Source organism: Gallinula chloropus (genome assembly GCF_964237585.1).
Source record: "Gallinula chloropus genome assembly, chromosome: 17".
Classification (NCBI taxonomy): domain Eukaryota; kingdom Metazoa; phylum Chordata; class Aves; order Gruiformes; family Rallidae; genus Gallinula; species Gallinula chloropus.
Window position 1 is genome coordinate 5768436 of NC_140102.1, and position 22390 is coordinate 5790825.

Here is a 22390-nt window from a genome sequence, read left to right on the forward strand (position 1 = left end):
ATTCACAACTGAAGCTCATGTGATGAATCAAAAAACTTCTTAACATTTGGTTTTTAAATAATAGCTGTATCTTCAGTCTCAGCCATAAAAATCCTTTTGGCCATGGCCTGGGAACAGTAAGGTTCATTTGTCACTATTGTATGAGTTATCTGAATAGAAAGAGAAGGAAAATGGTTGCTTGTAACTGCAGAACCCTCCTACTTTTTCACCCCTCTTTCAGGCAGGAAGCAAGCAACAAGTTTCTTCAAGACCAGGTACTTACTGACCAGTAACTGCTCCAGTTACTGAAGTGTAAACACATTGAGCAAGATGTGGAAGTAAGGAAAAAGAAATGAAGATCTTTGTAATTCTAATAGGTCCCTAAAGAGGAGCAGGAAGCAGATGAAGCTAAGTGGGCAGGTACCTCCTGCCTTGCGCTTACAGAGACATAGTATTTTCAGCAAGACTACAGAATATTGGATACTCTGGCTTGACATCTGGATACTCCCAGAGGCTGGCAAGGGAACTTGAAGTTTGAGAGATGCAGCTAAAGTCCAGCAGCTAATTCAAGTCTGATCTGCACCTCTGAGTGGGGAAAAGGATGCGGGGGAAAGAAAAAAGAAACATGAAGCGGTAAGAACCAGGTGCCATGCTTATTTCTGAATCTGAGATGCAAGTCATGTATCAATCTTGACAAGTTGTTAGTTTAAATTTACTAAACAATCCAGTACAGGATTATGAAGGTCTACTTCTGCTTCACAGTCTTTTCCAAAAAGAGCAGCGTTTCAGGGCTTGACCACATCAAGAATAAGTTGGGTGTCCAGAAGACAACTGAATAAAGGTGAAGAAGTGTTTCCTAACCAAACAAGTTGCATCCATCAGTCTTGATAAGAGTTCTCTATGCAGTTAATTCACAGAAGAGCAAAGTAACAGAGCAACCCTCAAACCCTACGAATGACTATTACCAGAAGAGAAACCTACAACCCGAACCCAAGGAAGGCTGGGCTGAAAGAATCTGAAAAGGCAGGAAGACACATAAATAAATGCAAAGCCACACAGCTGCCAAAGCTGCAGCCCAGCAGTGTGCACACAGCTGGCAGGACACTGCTGCTTCTTTGATCTCCATAATATGATATTTAAAAACCCAAACCCAATGGTGGTATTTATAGAGTGACAAGCTGATTAGTACTGCTTCCAAACCAGCCATTCCAGTGAAAGATCTTATGTAGTCTCCACAGAGCAAGTGGGATGGGGATGAGCCTCTTGCTTTGCTGCAGGCCTGTTCTCCTCCAAACACTGTATTCCTTCTGACAGCACCGAGTTATCTTCTTTCCCAAAAGCACACAGACATCTGGTGGTTTCATTTTTTTAACCACTTTCTCCAGCTGAAAACAGTTGCCTGTTTCACTAGGTCCAAACTACTAAAAATCAACAAACACTAAAGTTGTTTGGTAGATTTGTCTGGTTTTATTGAAATTCCACAGCAGATTTGTTTCTCTGTCAGTGGAAGATCTTCAGTGTATATGGGAAAAAACAAAACCTAAAACCACAACACACATTACTGTTTTTGCCTCCCACAGACTTTGGAAACGGAATGGCGTATTCTAAGGGATATGACAGTATTTTCTAAGTGGCTGTAATCTAGTCTCCTGAGACAGGTTAGTGTTAGTTCTGATCCACAACAAAATTCTAAGTCTGAAGAGTAATCTGTTTTTAAAACCAGAATATTCATACCTTCCCTGCTTGAATTCAACAAATGCATCTATTAAAGCCAAAACCCTCAAACCTGATAGCTGCAGGATTCTCCCTGTATCACTTTGCAAAATACACTATCCTGAGTGGGTTTTTCATGCTACATAACACCCAAACCACTTGGACAATTAATTTTATAGACACTGCTTTATTACTGTAAAGATCAGATATACTATCACTGATTACTACGGAAGGGGGGGTGGTGGTGTTAATTTCATCTCATATATTACACAAAGAGAAATAAGTTAAAGCCCTACAATGGGAGAAAAAATAATCAAAATACTCCAGAAATCTTTGCTGGACACCTTATCCCGATTTAGCACACAAGAGATTACCCTTTAAACAAGACTGATTTCCAAGGGACAGGCTCCAGTTTCCCTGAGGTAAAAATCACTGCAAAATTTTGAATCACTCGAATTTCTCTCCTGATGATCTAGAGAGAAATGTCTAAATGATTAGATTGCTTTCTGAGGAAACCCAGAGCACAGTAACCAAGGAAGAGTACTATGAAAAGAAGAACAGAATTTGATTGCAAACCTGAACTAGGATGGAAAATAAAAACAGAATAGGAAAAAACCCCAACACAACGCAGGAAACATCATCACCTTCTCCAAAGCTTTGTGATTACATTAAGATAGGGAAATGGGATGAGCCTTACTCTGCCCAGAACCTTAGAGAATTCCACTCAAATAAACTTCATATTCACTATTCTAGCTATTCTTTCACTTCAAAACAGACCTTACTGCTAAGTCCTCTATCTACAGGTCAAACTGAAATTGTGCTGAAGCCATAAATGCTGATAATTGGTTCTAGGATAGGGGCAAGACGACCTTCAGTCCCTTCGTGCTGGGCTAACAATCACAGGACACGACTGAGATTATGAAGCATTAGCCTGGAAACTAAGTGATCACCCACTTCTCTCCTTTAGAGAGTGAAGACATCCATATTTATGAAAAAATTAGAATAGGGAAATCAGGAGCAAAGATAGGATTAAACAAGGAGTGCACAAAACAAGAGAAAGGAAGGGCACATGCAGATTTACTTCTAACACACCGTGAGCCTGATTGGAAGAATAGAGGAGACCCAGATCGCTGAAGTAGCTTCGCAAAAGGAACACCTAAGAATGCACAGCAGGAAACCAGTTTTAGTCTTGAGAACTTCCTATCTCGGCTGGGGATGCAGCTGAGAAGGGCAGCCTGGGATAATTTTTTCTGAGTCCAATCAAAAAGAGGGCTTTTAAATTCCACTATTCTAAGCTATGGAAGCAAGAGGGCTGCTTAAATGTCTTGTAAGGCAATTTCTGCTATTCAGTAACACATTGTTTTTCCTACATAATTCCAAGAGAAGCTACACAAAGATATAGTAACATCAGACAGCTTTGCACGCTAATTCTAGATGTGTTTCATCATCTCTCCCCTTAGCATTTCATGTCAAGAAAAAGAAACAAATCAGGGGAGGTGGGGAATATACTGATTTCCCCCCCTCCTCAGAAAAATTAATCTGCTAATTGCATACTGCATCTATTGAAGAGCAGGAGGAGCTCATAGGAAAGCACGCAGGATTTTGAGAAGAACACATCTAAAATCCTACCCTTAAATCCATTTCAGGATCCTGGACAGTCATTTTCTACAAGCTCCTGTACTCTTCAATCAGTTGCAAAAGTTTTTGACCCTAAAGAATTCTAATGACACATTTGCCCTCTCTTCAGTTAATGGGAATTACAACGTTTAGTCATTACACACATTCATTTCGATAAATGTTGTAATTGCTCTGAAAGCAACATGCACACAAATACTAGAGTCAATGTTTCAATAACAGATTATGCAGTTAGTGAATAAGTATAAGCATTTTCTGCACACAATCTGTTAACATGGGATGTCTCTGCACATTTAAGTGCCCTCTTACATTTTCTGGGTCTTCCGAAATCTGCCTCTTTCGCTATCAGTAAAATTAAAACAAACAAACAAAAATGTTTCACCTGCAGAGTTTTAGCACTATCATTCCAACACAAACAACAGGATACATTTCATTCTCTTGAATTCAGTTAAACTCTCGAAGTTATGCAGCTTGACAAACCGGAGTCTTTAAGATGGTTTGCCAGGACTATCAACTGATTTAACAAAAAAATAAGAAATTAAAATTTTCCATGGGCTAAACAATAAAAGGAGCATTCTGTGAAGAGTCTAGATAGGCATCTTAAAATGAATGGAAGACTAAAATAAAAGAAATGTTATATGAAATGAGTAACTTCCGTAAGGCTAGCACTTTAACCATAAATGGTCCATAGGAACACAAGTTAATTACTTTTGTACTTTACACTGTGCAAGAAGTTCTATTATTTTTCTGATTAAACAACAGAGCAGAATGACTAAAAAGCGTCTTGCTTTTAAATTTGAAATTTGGGATGAAAATTGGCAGCGTTCAAACACCTGAGAGCAATCTTTCATTAAATATTTTCTAGCCCGACTGTGTAATAACGTACCACGCTTCAGCCCAATGTTATGCAAACAGAAGAAAGATAAAAACTGCACACGAGAATTGCTGTTTAGATTTTGTGTGCAATAACTCTCAGGACAAATCATTCCTTGTTAATCAATTTTCCCCAAGGAAAGCATGGGGATTATTCAAAAAAGTGACTGAAGCAAACAGGACTAGCCTTCACTATTCATTTCAAAGGCATTAATATTAATTTGCAGTTTCCTAACTTCAGAATGGTATTTGTTGGTGGTCACTTTTAAGTAATTTCAGAACAAATTGTAAGATATAAAGTAATGTAAAATATCAACAGTAGAGTTTTCTGTGAATTAATTTAATTATTCCAAACAACTGCAGCCATTCCACATTTCAACCCCTGCAAGCAGCTGAATTAAGGGTGCAATCCTGTAGTTTCTGGCCAGTTAGCTTACTCAAGGGCTGCAGAACTGGGAATCATTTTCACGTGGCTTTGCATACATTCGGACCAGTATTACATCTATCAATCACTCCTGCCTTTCTCTGCTAGAGAACAGCATACTTCATCTGAACTGACTGCATTTCTGTGTCCTACTGCATACCCTGTTTACAAAGCTGGAGATATTTTACCTCTAGGTCTCCTTTGGTAATGGATTCTTCCTCCACGCGGAACTGAAGGTCTTCAACTTTCCTGTGGGGACAATTCATTAAAATTCAGACAATGTGGAAAGAAAATGCTTTCAAAAGCTCGTTTTTCAGCTGAAATCAGAACTACAGGGACATCATTCTGATTGCACCAGCAAACTGCCTGGAACATCAAGGAGAAATGTCTCACAGGAAGCATCAGAGAGAAGAAAAGCTGCTGTCTTTAAAATATGACCACAGGCAAAGTAAGGTATCAGTTTTCCTGCAGTTCTCTGTAGAAAGTATTTTGTTGCCTTTTCTGATGAGTTGAAAGGAAAACCTTTAAGTCATTATTGATTCTTGCATACTTTCACCCTTCTGCATGGCCTCAAATGAGGTGACCTAAACAAACACTTTGATCTCTCATTCTGTATACTCTAACATTTGCCTAAGAAACAAAGTTAGGACACATGCAAGATACCCATGGACCTCCTAGAAGTGTGCTGGTTCAATTGCATCCAGACTCTAGCATAGACAAACATATGTTAGGTGTCAAGATGAACTCAAGATGCAGTATGGGAGCGCAAGCAAAAATATTGCCTTGCCCAGAGAGGAGTCTCTGAATAGACACGAGGGAGAATCTGGTATCTGACTTGACATAACTTTTATTTTTTCCCTACCCTGACTCTGATATACCCTAATGAACAAGGGGCTAGAACTCCTCCTTCTCCCCTTGATCCTTTCAATACTGTAAGATGCTGCAAAGGAAGAGACAAGCGTGTCTTCTTTCCTTTGAATTACACACATTGTTGGTGCCTGCAGCTTGGCTGACAGATGTCAAAATCATTGCATCAAAGGGAGTTACAAGTGATGGATGTCTAAAATAAAAGGACAATAAGAACATATTACTGGAAGTGGGTCTCACCAATGTGCTTTGGGAAACAGGATTAAAGATTATTTGACTTCAAGTCTCTGCTGAGACTGACTTGAATACATATTACAGAGACCTTCCTAAATAAATAAACCCAGAGTGGCTGGGAGGAAGGAGAGATATTACACTGCCAAAGCCGTGAAATGTTTTCCCGGCTGCAGGACGTCACTCCGGTGAACGGGTAGCAGCGCACAGCGGCACTGCCACGCTGCCTAGCAACTCGCTGAAGGTGAGCTCAAGGCCACAGAGGACTGCGGTAAAACAGACCCCCACTGACCTGGCATTCAGCAAAAGCAGGTCCACAGCCAGGCTACTGGAGTGCTGCAAAGCTGCTCCTTTCTTTTCTTTCTTTTTTTTTAAAATTAAAAGTCCACTGCATTATTTTGTAAAGACTACACAAATAATACCAGACTTAACTCTGCTGCTTGTTTTGAAAATTCAGCTACAGTGCATCCCCTAAAAAGGCAGCATGAAAACTGTAAAGGAGTCGCCCGGGTTTAACACTGCATTTTCATACCTGTGGACTTCTAGCTTTAGGCAGGCTTTTCAGAAAGGGTGACATCTGACTGATTTTAGGGGCGCCCACAAGTCAAGTCTAACTCGGCAGACTCATAGGGGGAATGCTCTTCAAAAGCATCCCAAATCCACCAAAACAATCCATCAGACTATTTCCTCACCTTGCCCTGATGATTTACCAGATTATTTCTTCTCCTAACCTTCAATAGCTTTCATGTTTGGTAATTTGCTGTTCTGTTCTTCAAGTGGTTAAAAAGGCAACTAGAAAAGTCATTAAAATTAATGGCTTTGATGATTTTCCTGTAAGAGACAGACCCTACCTAGAAGCACGACTAGTAGTAATAAATTATTCACAAGAGAACTCAACTGTAAATTCTTAATGTGAGCAGGAATAAAATCCTTCATAACTGAAAGCAATACTACAAGGAATGAGTTGCATGAAATTCAGCTATAATTAACAGTTACAGCTTCTAAAAAAGTCCTCCTACTTTGGCTCTCCATCGACAAATTTATGATAATTTCTTTTCTAGCATTATTTTTAAGGAACTGCAATATGATTTTATGCAATAATCTCCCATATCAGCATTATTCAAAATTTGTCTCCTATTTCCAAGTCACCACAGCATTTGCTTTCAATGCAGAATCTTTTTTTAACAAATTTACACTAATAAACACGGATTTCAGTTACCTCTTCTCTTCTTCAAGCTGGTTGAGAAGCTCCACTTTCTCCCTATCGGCAGCCTCCACCATAGCTCGTAGCTGGTCCATTTTTGCCTCCATCTCCAGTACATGCTAATTAGCAGGAAGAATAAGAACAAGATCTTGGAAAGTTTTTTCCAGGTTATGTATCTATACCTCAGTAATCACAACTCAGTAAAGGGATGGGGCCAGGCCCAGTAATGTTACCATATTCAAATATGCATAATAAAAGAAAACAATAGTTTATTGAGATGCACAGAGATGTTCAACCAAACTGAGTTAAATGAAATGGATTTGCTATCATCAAGCCAAGGCTCCCACAAGGAAGAACTCAGAGGTATGGACTACTTTAATTTTGGAAGACCATCTCTTACCACCAGACTTTTCCAATAAGAAAAAACAATTTTGGAAATTCAATCAATTGTCTTAAAGCCTCTATCACACAAACAGCAGCACCACTCTTACCCGATCGTGTCCATCACGAACAAGAGCTAATTCCTGCTCTATCTCCCCTACGTGACTGGTTGCTTTTGCAACTTCTGCCCTCTCCAGGTCCCGTTCTGCCAGGAGCTGTTCAATGTGTTGCTGTTTCTCCTTCAGGGCCTCCTGTAGAGCTGTGGTACCAGAAATTTTTCTTGCATAGCGGGAGGATGTCTCTGTCAACTTCACAAAGTAAATACATTAAAACCCATTCTCTGTCAAGGGAAAACAAGGGATATCTCCAGACACTACAACCATTGGGTTAGTAAAACAAATGCTTTCTGTAACCTACTGTATCTTCTCCTTTTACATTAAATTTCCTCATTTTCTAGATTTTTAACAATGGCCACACATGTGTAGTAAGACTGTGTTGCACCAATCAGCAGCTAGTGAGTAGGAGACAGAAGGTGTGCTTACTAGACTCAAACAAAGCCTGGCTCCTTGTTTCTGAGCATCTTTCTGCATCAAAAAAAAGAAGATAGCAGGTAGCCTTTTAAGTAGCAAGTTAAAACACTGTGTCTCCAGTTATCAAGTCATCTTCTTGGGTCACCAGCAACAGCACAACATTTCCAAATACTCTATCAAAAGCTTTTGGAACTCTAACTAGTATTTTTTGCACCTCTACCAGGGCAATAAAACATCCAGGATAAAAAGCATTTACCTTGACCTAAAAAGCCAGCCTTACAGCTAAAATCTGGTGAAGAACTACTGGTATTTGATTAAAACACATTTATATCACTTGGGATTAAATTACTTCTGGAAAAAAAAACCAACCCTGAAAGATTAAATTTAAAAGAGTATAGACAAAAAGGAATCTATCTGGAGAACTAAAATGAACCATGGGGTTTTTTCCTTGACCTTAAGCAACCTCTGCTCCACTGAATGGAACCAGTGGCAGTGGTGGCATTCAGCATGGCCTTGTCTTCTACCTCCTCAAGAGATTTTGAGCTAGAAGGGAAAGTAAATAAACTGAAACTATGTAGTAAAAACAAGAAAGAATTGTGAAAACAGCAAAAATTGGAGAAAAAAAACCTCCAACAGAGCCTATAAGAACTGATTTTTAGACAAATTTAAGGGCTATTAAGCCAAGTATTAAATGGGAATGACGTGTCAGTTAAAGCCTTATTTAAAACAAAACTCAATACACAAAGGCTTGCTTTCCTGTTACGTTAACCTTTAGGTCTGTCTGATAGTATTGCCCAAGAATAGCAGCATGTTTCCTCCACGGTCATTGCAGGGATCAAAATGTTGAGGAATAGTTGCCATATACAGCCTGGAATGCTGGTGTTGGACAACAGAAAGCATAACACGGACGTCTTCTCCTTCCATCGCAAAACACACGCTTCCCCTCCTGTTACCATGATTGTTACACAATCTAACTTGCCTACTCACAGCCCTGAATAAGTCTACAATCAATTGCAAACACTGTATCAAGTGACTCAAAAGGTAGGAGACAGATTAAACTATCACTCTGATGTACTTGTTTCAGGATCCTCTCAATTTCTAGAAGATACCTCATTCTAGAACATACTGCTTAACAAGCACCGATCTTTGAATCAAACCTGACAATTCCTGATTCCAAAAAGAAATCCAAACGATGTCAGGGAAACATCAACTTCCTTCAGACTTGGCAATAAATACAACTTGCATCAGACAGCCCTCTTAAATCATTTGATCACCTACTCTGACAGTTGCTTTTCTTACACAAGAAAAAGAAGAAAACATCAACAGTCTAATATAATTGAGAAGATTACGGAGGAACCCAGCAATTTCCACATAAGTTACAATTTTTTCTAGAAATTGGAGCAAGTCTGCTGTGTCAAAACTGATTTCAGGAAATCCTGTTTCTTCAGCAGCTTAACTTTTAAAGAAAAAGTGTCAAGATTATTTTGACAGTCCTTTTAACGTGGATGGTAACCAAAGGCTCATGTTGCCTGAGAAAAAGAATTGGAAGAAAGCTGGAATATTAATTCCAGAAATAACAGATTACAGAAGCTTTTTATTTTATGGCCCAAAACATGCACAAGCTCTAGGGCACAACACAGAGGCAAAATATATTATGGACAAAGCAAATATATTATGGACATTTACAACATGCAACTGCATTCCCTCATTGCTGAGGGCATCACAGCACACAAAATAAAACATAGAGGTCCATATTAATGCTGCACCACCCTTGTGAAGCCTGCCTGAACCTGAGGTTGCACTCTATGTTCATGCATTGATTTCAAACTAGAGGGCACTCCGCAGCTTCCAGAATGGATTAAGTCATAAAGTCCCACTGCTTGTGCCAAATAAAACCCCCCCGACGCTTTCTGTGGTAAGGTATTAACCCCGCTGCCCTGACCAACTGCTGACCTCTGCTTGCTCATAATCTGCTTCAGTTTTGAAGGACTACAGTAAGTCACCTCGCTTGTTCTGCACCGGCTGGTCAGTGGGACAGTATGCCAGCTAACCAGTTCCAGGTCAGTGGGAGTGATCTCTTTCTAATTAGATGTATTTTTGTACCTTGGTTTAAAAAAAGAAAAATCAAAAGGTGACTGTGGAAAGACCCAATTATTTCTATGCCTTTAACTGCCTTGAAAGAGGCTTTTTAAAATTCAGCTTTCCCAGAAGATTTCTAGCTGCAACCCAAGATTAGGACATTTATATAACAGAGCAACTTCAAAAGAATCAGAAGTAAGTGTATTAGGCTGAATTAGTAGTTAGAATTCACCTGAGCCACTGTACTTTGCAACGTTTAGCCTTTATGAGAACAAAATCAAATCAAAAAGAAAAGAAAGAGGCTTCTTCATCAGCAAAGACTTGACAATTGCTACTTCTGTAATTTCTTGGCTTATTTCTTTTAGTGTTAAAGAAAACCTTTTACATTCTAGACAATTTGAAGCTTCCTGCTTAATAAAACAAATTTGACCTGTGGAAGCCTTAGTGCATAAGATATCCTTTAAACACAAACCCCATACAGCAGAAGTAGCACTAGGAAAGTGAGCACTTAAATGGAGATTCCAGTCAAGAGAATGCTGATGCCTTTTCATTTGCTGGCATCACAAGCCCCTTTCTTACTGCAAGAACTCGGTTAGCCTGAATTAACTGTGTAAGCTCAAATATTCAGCTACTCTTCAGGTCTAGCTAAGGTTTCCTTCCTTCATGCATGCTTTGAAAGAAAAAAAGAGGGCACAGTTAAATGTATACTGCACTCTGCCCAAGTTTTTGTCTCAATTTATGTAAGTAGACCACAGGCAAGCGCCACGTGGATTCCTGCTTGGGAATGTAAAGCATGCAACAGAAAAAGAAGCTTACTAGTCCTGTACGGCTTGGCTTGCTGCTTACGGAAGATGCCACAGAACTGAGAGAGCTCAGGGAAGATGCACTTGGGCTCCGTTTCAGGGCTGTGGGAGTTGCCACCACTTTTCGCACAGTTGTCTTCGCTTTCGCTGGCGTGGTCGATGGGAATCCAATCTTTGTAACTTTGTGGACTGGAGCAAACAAGCCGTATTTTGGCTGACACTGAAAATACCTTTAAAAAAAGCAAAGCAGACAGATGAGAGCACTACATTAACTTCTGTCTTTCCAGATAGGTGGTCTGGCTTCACAGAGAATTCTAGATCGATAGCGTAAAAGCATTAAGGGCAGGGTAACAGCTGGCGACAATCTAATCTATATTAGATAGCAATTTCATTTTTTTAAACACTAGACCTGGAAAGGGGACTTTGAGAGGGTGAAACAACATGATTATATCAGACTTCAGAAATTCAACAGAGTAAACTCAAGCTCTCTGGAAACTGTTTTCTAAAAATTCCATTCAGATTCAAAATTTAGCATGCATAGCTTTTTTTACATTCCTCTAAGCTGGCAAATGTATTATCAGAGAGTTAAAATAAAACTTAGATTTTAATTAAATCACATGGTTTTATACTTTAACTTACATACCTATACATGTATGCATATTCGATTACACCAATCTTAGGTTATACAGAAACAAAAGCCGCTTAAAATTTTAAGTTGCCATCACTTACATTAAGGTGGCACAATCCTTGTAAAACCTCTTTTTAAGGAGTTAAATGTCTGTTTCTTATACCAAATGAGAAAGTAAGTTAAATTGTGCCATGAATTAATGCATTCTATGTGTGACTTACTGGAGGAAGCAGCTAGATTGTTCACAGTCTTTACAATGAGGCAACTATTGGTGTAGGAGCTTTCAGTTCCTGTGATGCAGGAAGATTTCCCTTACGTTCTGCTATTAAGATACCCAGAGGTATTTTCTTAACCGAGCATTCATTCCAAGCTGAGAAATGAAGCAGATGTTCAAAAAGCAGGAAACTGTTTTCCATTACCAGTCTATGAATAAAACTCATATGGGAGTAGGAGAGATCAACTAATCCCATGAATGTGGGGTTGCTGCAGACTTTCAGAAATGTGTAGGCGTCACAAAATTCAAATCAGTGTCTAACAACGCCCCCCACACCATCAGCAGTCAGCATTATATCAAGGGAAGTAGTAAAGCTGTAAAGTTTCATGTAAGATATTAAAAAAGCCCAAAGTGGAATAGAGAGACATGAAGTCTTCAAGGCGCCTTCTATCTGATGACTGACTAACCTTGTTCCAGCAACAGCTCCATCATTCTTTCCCAGAGGCTCATCCAGTTCTACTCCACACCACTCTCCTTTAGCAAAGTCTGTTTCTCCCAAGAAACGCACAACTCCAGCTTTTGTCCCACCAACCTGAAGGAATAAGACACACAACTACATTTAACACATCTCCAAATTGAAATGCAGTGTAACAAACTTTCAGTACAAGTAGGTACACAAAGCACATAAAATAAGAATTGGTCACGTCGTTAAATAGCTGCATATTCTTTTGCCCCTCGATTTGTTGAGCAGATCTTCACAACCAAATTGTTTACAGAAGAAGAAAAAAAAGGGAAAAAAAAGAAAAAGCCCAAACCAACAACAAAAATAAACCACACAAAAAATTCCCTTGGCATTTAGTTCTGTCCAATTTGGTATTGGGGAAGTTTGTCCCAACTGAAGGGCACAATTCTATGAGGAGGCTTGATATGGCTATAAGATTAAAAATACATTTACCAAGACTCGGTATAACCAGTGCACTGAATAGATTTGTTCTACAGTCTCTCAGATAATTCTACCAGTGAATAAGGATTTCTAGTAACTGCTTATTTCTTGTTCTAATTCTGCAAGGGAAAGAAACAAAACGGGATGTCTTTTGTATTTCCTCTATGGAATAGTTCAGATAAACAACACAGAAAAACCTTCCTGCATTTAAAAGAACTGATGTAAAGCATAATGCTGTGCACTTTGCAACATTTTGGATGCAAACAGCTAATTGAATTCTCAGCGAGAGGAAAACCATTCTGTTTTATGTAAAACTAAACCAAACAAACTCTGAAATGGAAGATTAAAAATCAGTGGCTTTCAAACTTCATATATTAGGCCTTTACAGCCATTCCAATTACTTACAATGCCTGCAAGACAAGCTTTTCCTAACGTCCAAGGGAGGGAAGAATTAAATGAAGCGAAGAAGCGAAAGGTGTTCAGCATGGCTGACACTTGCCAAGAAGGGCCACAGGCCAGAACTCACAGGGTTCTCACAGGTCAGAACGACAATACACTGTGCCCTATTTGTGTGAAAACCTGTTCAGCATGATCTAGAATTGGGAAAACAAGCAAACGTTCATGGAAACTTCCTAAAGAGATTCATGGGTTTCAATGCAGACATCTTCAAGGCTGTTGCTTTATTTCACTTGTATTTTCCAGCACACATTATACAATGAAGAACAGGTGGCCTTAGCAGAGAGCTTGGAAGTAACCTGCTAACATAACGTCTGTTGCTTTCTTTTTTCCATACTAAGAAGCATATAAGGATTTTGTGTAAGTTTTACATTAGACATTCCATTTCTTGGAGGGAAACGTCCCAGGATAAAGAGAAAACTTGTGCCATAAATCAAGGTGTGGGATCACAGTATGCTAGCTAATTCATTTTAACACACTTGGAAAGTGTTCAAACAAGAGGTGGACCAGGAGGAACCAAGGAACACAGGACATTACCTTGCAAGAATAACACAGAGCACTGAGGTAGAGCACAGCAGCTGCCACACGCCGGTGCTCAGGGTACTGGCTCATTGACTACCCAGAGCCGCCAGCTCTGCCAGCAATGCAAGGCTTCAGCAGATAAGAAAAAAACCTAACCTCAGAAAACCAGGGGACAATAATTAACCCTTTTTTGATATTACTAAAATGAGAAAGCTGACAGAAACATCTTTTGTCCATAAAGTGGCAGCCCCCTTCTCCTCTGTCATTGGGGCAGTCATGAAACAACCTTTAACCTGCAGATCACCTTTGTACCTTGCTTGAAGCGGCACCGTAGCAGGTTATTTCTCTTCATGGAATAAAAATACACAACGTTTACAGTTATCATGACTCAGCCTAATATAGTAACCAGTAGAACATTTGGTATTTGGTGTTCTTGGCAGAGAACTGACAAACTTCCCCTCTCAAACAACAAGCACGAGTAACATCTTAGGAAAAAAATAATCGCAACTGGCCAAAACAGTCAGAGGGAAGGCAGATCTCCTCTGTGGCAGGGGGTGAAGAGGAAATATACACAGTATTTGTCAGAAGGATTTCCTAGGAAGAACTATCCCTTAAGTCGACACATGTTACTCACTTTCAGACATAACCTATTTTTTCTAGAGGGTATATATTGTTATCTAAGTACAAGTGTAACATTTAACTGAGCATGTCTCTGCTGTCAGTCTATACGAGGTCTTTCAAGCGGTCCTGTATACTCCTTTTCTAGTAAGTTTGTTGTGGTAGTGGTCCTTTTTATTTTTCTTTAAAGAAGATATCTTTAACTGAAAAGACCAGTTAGTTCTGTGCACAGTTTCCCAACTCCATTTTATACTGTTGCCTGCCTGAACAAACAGAGTTAAATCAAAGGAGGCTGTAAAAACCCATTAAAGAAATCAGACAGGAAAGCTAGAACAATAGCTTAGCTAAGGAGCATCCCTTCAAAGACAATAGTCAGGTTTGGGGTTGCAGAGGGATTTCTCAGCTCCTCTTACAGACCTGTTGAAGCATGCCAAGGCATTTTATTGCAGTTGGGGCTTTTTTTGAGGGTTTTTTTTTAAGTAAACAACCAAAGTCAATTACCAAAGCACACTCATGCACAAACCAAACCTCTCAGAGAAAGGTAAGTGGGGCTCACAAGCGAAAAGCTACCTTAAGCATGGTAGTGGAAAAGGGTAAGTAAAAGCAGAGACTCCCAGAGACTTGAAAAACTGCTGCAATCTGTTCCCTTCAATTCAAACTGTAAATAAACCTCTAGGCTAGCTCCAGGGTAATGCAGATTAATTTTGGGTGGAGAATATTCATTCCTTTTATTTCCTGCCTTGGCCTTATTGTCCTTCTACGTTTAGGTAAAAAAAAATGTATGGCATTTATTTTGAAGACATTGCATCCAAACCACAAACCAGGAGATATGATCCAGTAAAAAAGCTTTGGCAACAACCAGTGCCCATTGGACCCGCTACAGCAATCACAGGGGATCAGCACCCCAACCCAAGGCCCAGTGGGAGGGAGCAAACGCAGGAATTCATCTCCCAAGAACATATGGGGATGCACAGCACGAGATCCCTGGGAGAAACAGCAATGAGACTAGCTTTGTAACCATGGCACCAGGGTTATTTTAAAACAAGATGCAAGGAAGAAAACCAATGAATTTATCGTTTTTTTCCAAACCTAGTCAAGCTTCTTTGAATAACTGGCTAGTAGAGCTCTGCTTTCTGCAAATACTGTGATGTGTGTCCTTCCCAAGAGTAGGAACCAGACTACACTGTGGCAGCGAAGTCCTGGCTGGTAGCGTCAACAGAGGTCTACATAGGCAGTTTTGCTCAATTTCCAGCAGAAACCTTCTTAGTCTTGAGGTTTAAAGACAAGGTCAGCATTGCTCTCTGAAGCCTGCATCTACTTCCAATCATTCACTGACATCTGCCTCAAACACTACATCAATCTCCAGCTGCAATGACATACTCTGCGTGTGACAGCACCCTTATCTTGAAAGCATTTCAGAAAAGAATCCCTGTGAGGTATGAAACGTAAAAGTTACTGTACACATACAGAATTACACCTAGTGCTCTAGAGGAGGAAAAAAAGATTTAAGATACGATAATGCTAAATTGTATATACCAATATGAAAAAGTAGAATTGTATTTACAGGAGAAGTTAATATGGAATTATAGGAAAAATGATGCAAAATTTTGTTAAGAATTATAGGAAAAATGTATAAAAAACCCCAACCAAACAAGAAACCCCAAGTTGCATTGGCCAGAAGATTTACTTCCCAGAAGTATATGAAAGACAACGAACACCCAAAACCTAGTTTCTAAAAGAAACAGGGAAAAAAAGTTTATCAAAAAGTTTCTGAAAGTTATATGGGAAAATGGGGCATCACTACCACGAAGACAGTTTTTCCATGACCTTCATTCATGCTAAGGCAGGTCACTAAATAATAGAGCTAAGAAACGAAGTGGCAGACCTTTTTTTAGTCAGCAATTGCACTGAATATAGTCAAGCTGTAAAATATTAAATGTTAAGATGCCGGAGAATCCAGTTAGACTGCCGTCATTGTAGGGTGAAGACATTGGCTCAGAATTCACTAGTGTTATGTCAAACACATGGGAGAAGTGATGAAGTTCCATTTATCAAATTATAATAAGGCTTACTTTAATTTGCTGCAATGTAAAGTGAAATAGGAAACTGGGTTTGTAAACCTGAAGGAATTAAGGAGTTAAAAACTTTCTGATGAAAACACATCGGGATGAGCACTTCAGACTTTGTGAGAACCTTTGTAGAGCCTCATTTCCAAGGATTAGCAGAAGTAGGGAACAAATATACCACTGTAATCCACGGAGGGGAAAAAAAAAAGGAGTGACAGTATAAAAAAACCCCAAACGGTATTTAAACAGTGTTCATCAAGAAATAGAGAGCTCTTTGAAAAGAGAATAGGTCACAGTATCACTTACTCAGGCCACCTAAGCAGAGGTAAAAGGTGGGTAACAACTGTCTCCCCTCCTGCCTCAGCATTGATTTCAGCACTGATTGATGGTGACACTTTAAAAACATCACTTGGGTATTTCTGTGTTTGTCACACAGAACGGGCATTTTTAGAACCATTCCAATCCCAGCATCTGTAACACGCAACACTTGAAAAGGCAAAAAAGCCATCCAGACCAACAAATGACAACTTTGAAGAGACCTGGAATCTATAAATCAGCATCTTCTTTCTCTTGTTTCTCAAAATTTAGAGAAACTGTTTCCAGCTGGCAAATGCAATGGTGTTGAATTGATTTTTCACCCATCTAAGGCCAGACAGAGCCATCAGATCACCTCTGGCTCTCCTGAAACAGGTCATTTCATTTTACCCAGTTAAGATCTGTAATTAACCCTGTAACTGTCCCGAGCTAAGTCACATGTGTTGATGGAGCTGATATCCATTGGAAAACATGCTTCCACTGCCAGTCTACTTTCATAGTTAATCATTCCGTTGTTAGAAACATATTTAAATTTGAAACAAAACAAATTTGATTGTGGCTTCTAGCCACTGGCTCTCATTATGCTTTTATTTGGAAGATTACAGAGCTCTTGCTCTAGAGCAACTGGCATTCCCTGTGCAGGAACATGCACGTTTTAAGCAAGACACCTCAACTTTTCCCTTCGGAAATTTAAACAGATTGAGTCCTTCAAATCTTTTGTTGCAAGATACTTTCTCTTGCTTGAGGCGTTTTGCAGCTGCGTTCTGAAATCTCGCCAATGTTTCCAATGGGCTTTACAAATAACTAAGAACTATGTACAGTATTTGAGTGCTGACCACAAGCACGGTCAGCGCTGCTTAGAGCATCACTATTTTCATTAGTCCTGTTGCCACACCAACCCACAAACTCCTTTTCTGCACCTTCTGCTCCTGCATCTTCTTCAGCCGCTACCCTCTCCTCCAGCAGACAGCTGCCCATGGCTGTTACACAGCTTCTACTCTCACTCTTGGGCTTGTCAAGTCTTGTCATTAAATTCAAAATGCAGCCACCATCTTGGCGTGCTGGGGATGAAACACTGAGTTCCTCTGAATTGCACTGTGCAGAGTGTTACTTATCCTTCTGACTGCCCAGACTCCATCAGGAGTGATTTAAAGGAGAAAAAGGGCGTTTTTGCAGTCCATTAGCCAGTTCTTAAATACACCAATAAAGTCCAATGCTAATTTTTAAGTTAGACTGCTAGAGTGTATACAAAATTAAAAAAAACCAACCAACAAACCACACTACAAAGTATCTCTGTGTTTTCTTAATTAAACCTATAGTTTCGAAGGAGGTCAAACCCAGTGACAAAACTGCCATGTTTCAGTTTGCCAACATCTGGTTCCTCTGACAGTTTTTGCCTCTCTATTTTTCCCCCCTGATATCAGACAGCCTAGCTTAAACTTTTCCAAGTTGTCCTGTTTACATTTAGAAATACCTGCATAACATCCGACCCTTGATCAAGGCATGACTGAAAGGGTGCTAGAGTGTCTACTAAACTTTAATCCTGCCCCCCTAACTCAGATTTTTCTAAACAGCGACTCTGTGAATAGCAGGATTAATGATGTCAGTTTTCCAGTGGCACTGGGTGTCACAGTCAAGTGACTTCGCTACCTAAAAATGCAAGTGACTACAGCTATTTCTATTGACGAAAGGGGTAATTAAACAAGACCTTAATCACGTGGATTCTTTGATGTGCAAAAATATGTTGCAGAGCTTCTAATATCAACAGTGTAGGTTCTGTACCTTCTATTTGGCTGGTTCCACGAAACTTGTAAGAACTTACCTTTGAAACCTGTACGTTTGTCCCCAGTTTGTTGGGAGCTGACTAACCAGTTCAAAGGCAAGGCCAGAGCCAGCAAAAGAGCTAACATGCAATAAGACCCTCAGACACAGTGCCATCACAAAACACTTCCAGAAGAAAACAGTTTCATAACTACAAATGATCCGCTACTGAGGTTGAATTCATTCAATGAACCCATTCAGTCACAAAGGGAGTGGTACATAAACCTCACAGCAATTCTGTACTATGAAAGCCCCAAGAGAATTTGTCACCACAAAAAAAAAAAAAAGAAAAAAAAACCCTTAAATAAGTAAATAAATAAATTGTTCTTTCGCCCATCCTGTGTTGAAGTGAGAGAGAACAACATGTTCCTGGATATTGCTCCCCTCGGGAAGGCAGGGGGACAGGAGGGAGACAGGGAGTCCACACACACAAAAATAAATCGGTCTCACATGGACCAACCCTTAACAAAGTGCGTGGAGAAGACACCCCTCACTGCCCTTATTATCCCAGTAACTCAGGGCAATTTTAAGTGAAACAAGGAGTTGGCAAAACAACGAGACACAACTCATACCTTGCTGCAGCAAGATAAACTTAACATCAGATAGGTAACAGGATGTCCCAAAAAATGCTTAAACGTAACATTAAGTGAAAGCTGCAGTTTGCAGAGAGAGAAACTGCTAAGATCAGGAAGTACAGACAAAGCCTTCGGGTACTCTCTATCCTTCAGCTATATTCTCCTGCTTGTATTTCATGCTGTGGCAACCGCTTCACAAACTAATCTACATTATACTCTGCAGTATCCGAAATACCGTGTCTAAATATACATACATAAATACAAGAATTACTTTCATCCTTGACTTAGCATGACAAAGCCATCAAAACACCTCACAGCCAGCTCTGCTGAAGGATAAAGCAGAAGCAGGACTGAGCAGTTAAGCACTGAGATACAAGAGGCTCAGGAGGGGACAGGAGAGCAGAAAACATACACTTGCTCTCAACTTCTAAGTTTTTCTTCCTCTTCTGTCCTTGTCTGCTTTGTGGCGAGGTATTTTTATATTGCTTTAACTGTAACAACGCCAATGAGTATTTGTTTTTCTATCGGCTAAATATTTACTATTAATTGATGTTTAAACAGACTAAAACTCAGAAGTGCATTTTCTATTCAGAATGTTGCAGAAACCTAAAAATATAACATGGACAATGCAGGATTATTTCTAAAGGGAGAAGCTTCTCTTTACATGTGAAGTTTCTTTTCCCCTCCGCTGCTTTTAAGAGTCCTGGAATGTAGTCAGTTGACAGACTTACGTCATGTTTACTTGAAGATAGGTTACATGGGTGGAAACAAATCTGACAATAATCTCCTATCAGTCCCTGCCTATTACTTCACTAAAGAACATACTGAAAAATAACAAGGCAAGAAAGAACTTACAGTGAGCAGAATAAGACAGGCAAGAAGAAGAAATTAAATGTTACTGATGCATAGAGAACTACTTTGCAAAAAGGCCACATCAGCGTATGCCTGTAAATCTAGTTTGCAACCTTTTGCGAACATATGGACAAGTTCCAGCTTTACAGCTCAGCTCCAGAAGCATCAGATTTGGCAGACCGGGATGAAGCTGTAACTGGTTAAATGAATGAAAGCACTTTAATCCCTCCAGAAGGCTAAGGTCCCTTAGGTTGATAAGATTTATTTATTTAAAATACAGCATCTGGTCCCTCCAGGAAAAAAGATGCTCTCAAAGCGGCTTCAACCTTTGGTAGGTGTCACAGTTGTCACACAAAGCAGATTTCCCCCTTTTATTTCAACAAGTTGGGTTTGGTTGGTTGGTTCAGGCACTTTTGTTTGTTTGTTTTTTAAATCAGCTTTGCATCAGGCAAAAATTTGCATCATAAGCGTTTGCAATACCAGGGCAAACAGGTTCTCTGGCTGCAACTCAAACAGGAAACAAACTGGCTTGGCCTGAAAGTAATTTGTTTTCTGAATTACTTCTCAGCTATTCTTTCCCCATCTGGTTTAGTACCTGGAGACAACACTTCCGCTGGCACAAGAGGGGATCACTTTTTGCATAGGAATTCTTACTCACCGAAGGTTCAAAATGCTAAGACTGTAGCCTAATTTTCAGCAGGCAAATCAACTCCAGCCGTGTTACAGACGTGTTACTGGCTTTAACCCAGTAAAAGCTGGGTAAACGCTGTGAACAAACTGCAGATTTCAACTTTTCCCACTTTGCAGCGATCCCAAAATAAGAGATCAGGATGCCCAGAGTTAATGTCCTCTCTCTAACAACTAAATTATATCCAGATTACATACTTCAGATGTTAAGAATGGAAATCATGGTTAATACCAAGCTATTTGAATTACTCTTCTCATTATTTTTTTTTCTTTGGTTTAGCTATATTATTTTTTCCAGTAAAAATTATATATCAATGCAAGAATGAAAAGCTGAATAACAAGGAATTACATATCAGAAACCGCAATTTTTAATATGCACTTTATCTCCCTATATTTTCAACATTTCTACTTCTTAACATGAAGTATTTGCAAATATTTGTTAGCGAAAGGAAAATTACTGCTCAGCTTCAAGCCAACTAGGCAATTAAATACATGCTTACTGAATATGGCTCAGATACACTGGGATTTGTGGAAGACAGACTTGTTATCAGAGATTTCCAAGGCAGCAGAAGGCTTATGTTTTGTTTTACCCTAATTGTTTTGAGAAGGAGTAAACTACTGAAATTTAAGGGACCTCTCCTTTAGGTCCTTCATACCATTTTGGGGTATAACACTTCAGCTTGTATATTCACTTCATTTAAGTTTGCTTTGCTTTGGATTTGCTTTGACTCCTCCAGAACATCAAGGAAGAAAGCTTCTAAGGAAACAGGACAATGTGAATTCCTCCATGGTAATTCTACATCCCTTACGGACATTGCTGTCTACCACGAGCTATTTTTTTGATGTTTACATATCGATTTAATGGCCTGGAACATGTCTGCTTCAAATTGAGGGGGCGAGGGGGAAGGAAAACAGTTGTAGCTGACTGTTGCAGCAAATTTACTACAAGTATGTTTTTCTGCAGGCACCCACGAGAATGCAACTCAGCTGACATATCATACACCTTGAAGCACTGTCTGTCTGTGTTGATGTTAAAGAATTATTATTTTTTTTTTAATATACAAGATCTTTTGGGAAAAAAGATGTTTTCTGCCCCCTGAAAAACCAAGCCTGCTTGCCTCAGCATCTTTTTGCAACATCTATTGCACTGTTCAGCACAACCTAACAGGGCATTCTCTAAGCAAGCCTACATTTTAGAATACATAGGTGATTGCCTCACACCTCTACTTGTTTTTTGCAGTGTAATTTCTTTCCTCTGACAAGCAACTGAATGAGTGTCCCAAATACTTAGTTTATATGTAACCACTATAGTTCCTAATGGCACCCTACTTAAGGAACAATCCTTTAAGGCACCGGTCATCATATCCAAATAAATCTGTGATACATACATCAGAAGCTTCCTTTATTAAAAAAAAAGTATAGATTTATTAAAGACATCAGTTCTGCCATAGAAGTTTGAGGGGATTCTAGATATGGGACCATGTAGTATTAAGTATTTCTAACTTTAAGTGCACAAAAGCTGGTGAAACAACTAGAGATCAAAGGAAGAAGAAAATAAGCTTAAGACATATTTTCCATCCACACAAAACAGTAAGACCAACTCACTAAGAGCTTCTTTTAATCACCTCGTAAAGGTTTCTTTGTACATACAGCCTTTAATCAAACTGCCTCGCCCCAACACCATGGGCTATGAACACCTGATGCAGTAGTTCACTGTGACAGAACAAGAAGAAACTGTGAAGTGTTTACAGCTTCTTTTCACGTAAAGGCATAGTACTGACATCTCACTAGGAACTGAAATATGTTCCAACAAAGCTTAGCTCTTGGGAAACATCAGTCTGTCAGTGACAAATGAAATGCTCTGAACCCAGTATTTCGGGTTCAAGAAACCTGTGTCAAATTTGTATCTGTGTAATGTAAAAAAAAAAGCAGCTGAGATGTGTTTTGTTAAGCACATTTCTCCGGCACTTAACC

The 22390-nt window shown here is 39.5% G+C and overlaps 1 protein-coding gene across 3 annotated transcripts in view; it reads right to left on the bottom strand.

Moving 5' to 3' along the window:
- Positions 1-22390, bottom strand: part of CLIP1 (CAP-Gly domain containing linker protein 1) — a 71880-nt gene that overhangs the window by 32368 nt on the left and 17122 nt on the right. For all 3 annotated transcript variants that reach the window (XM_084272130.1, XM_084272129.1, XM_084272131.1), the window contains exons 4-9: positions 12029-12153; positions 10733-10949; positions 7418-7615; positions 6942-7045; positions 4813-4873; positions 3637-3669 (exon numbers count right to left, since the gene is read on the bottom strand). In XM_084272130.1, coding sequence (XP_084128256.1) covers positions 3637-3669; positions 4813-4873; positions 6942-7045; positions 7418-7615; positions 10733-10949; positions 12029-12153 — 738 coding nt within the window. The remainder of the gene's footprint in view (positions 1-3636; positions 3670-4812; positions 4874-6941; positions 7046-7417; positions 7616-10732; positions 10950-12028; positions 12154-22390) is intronic.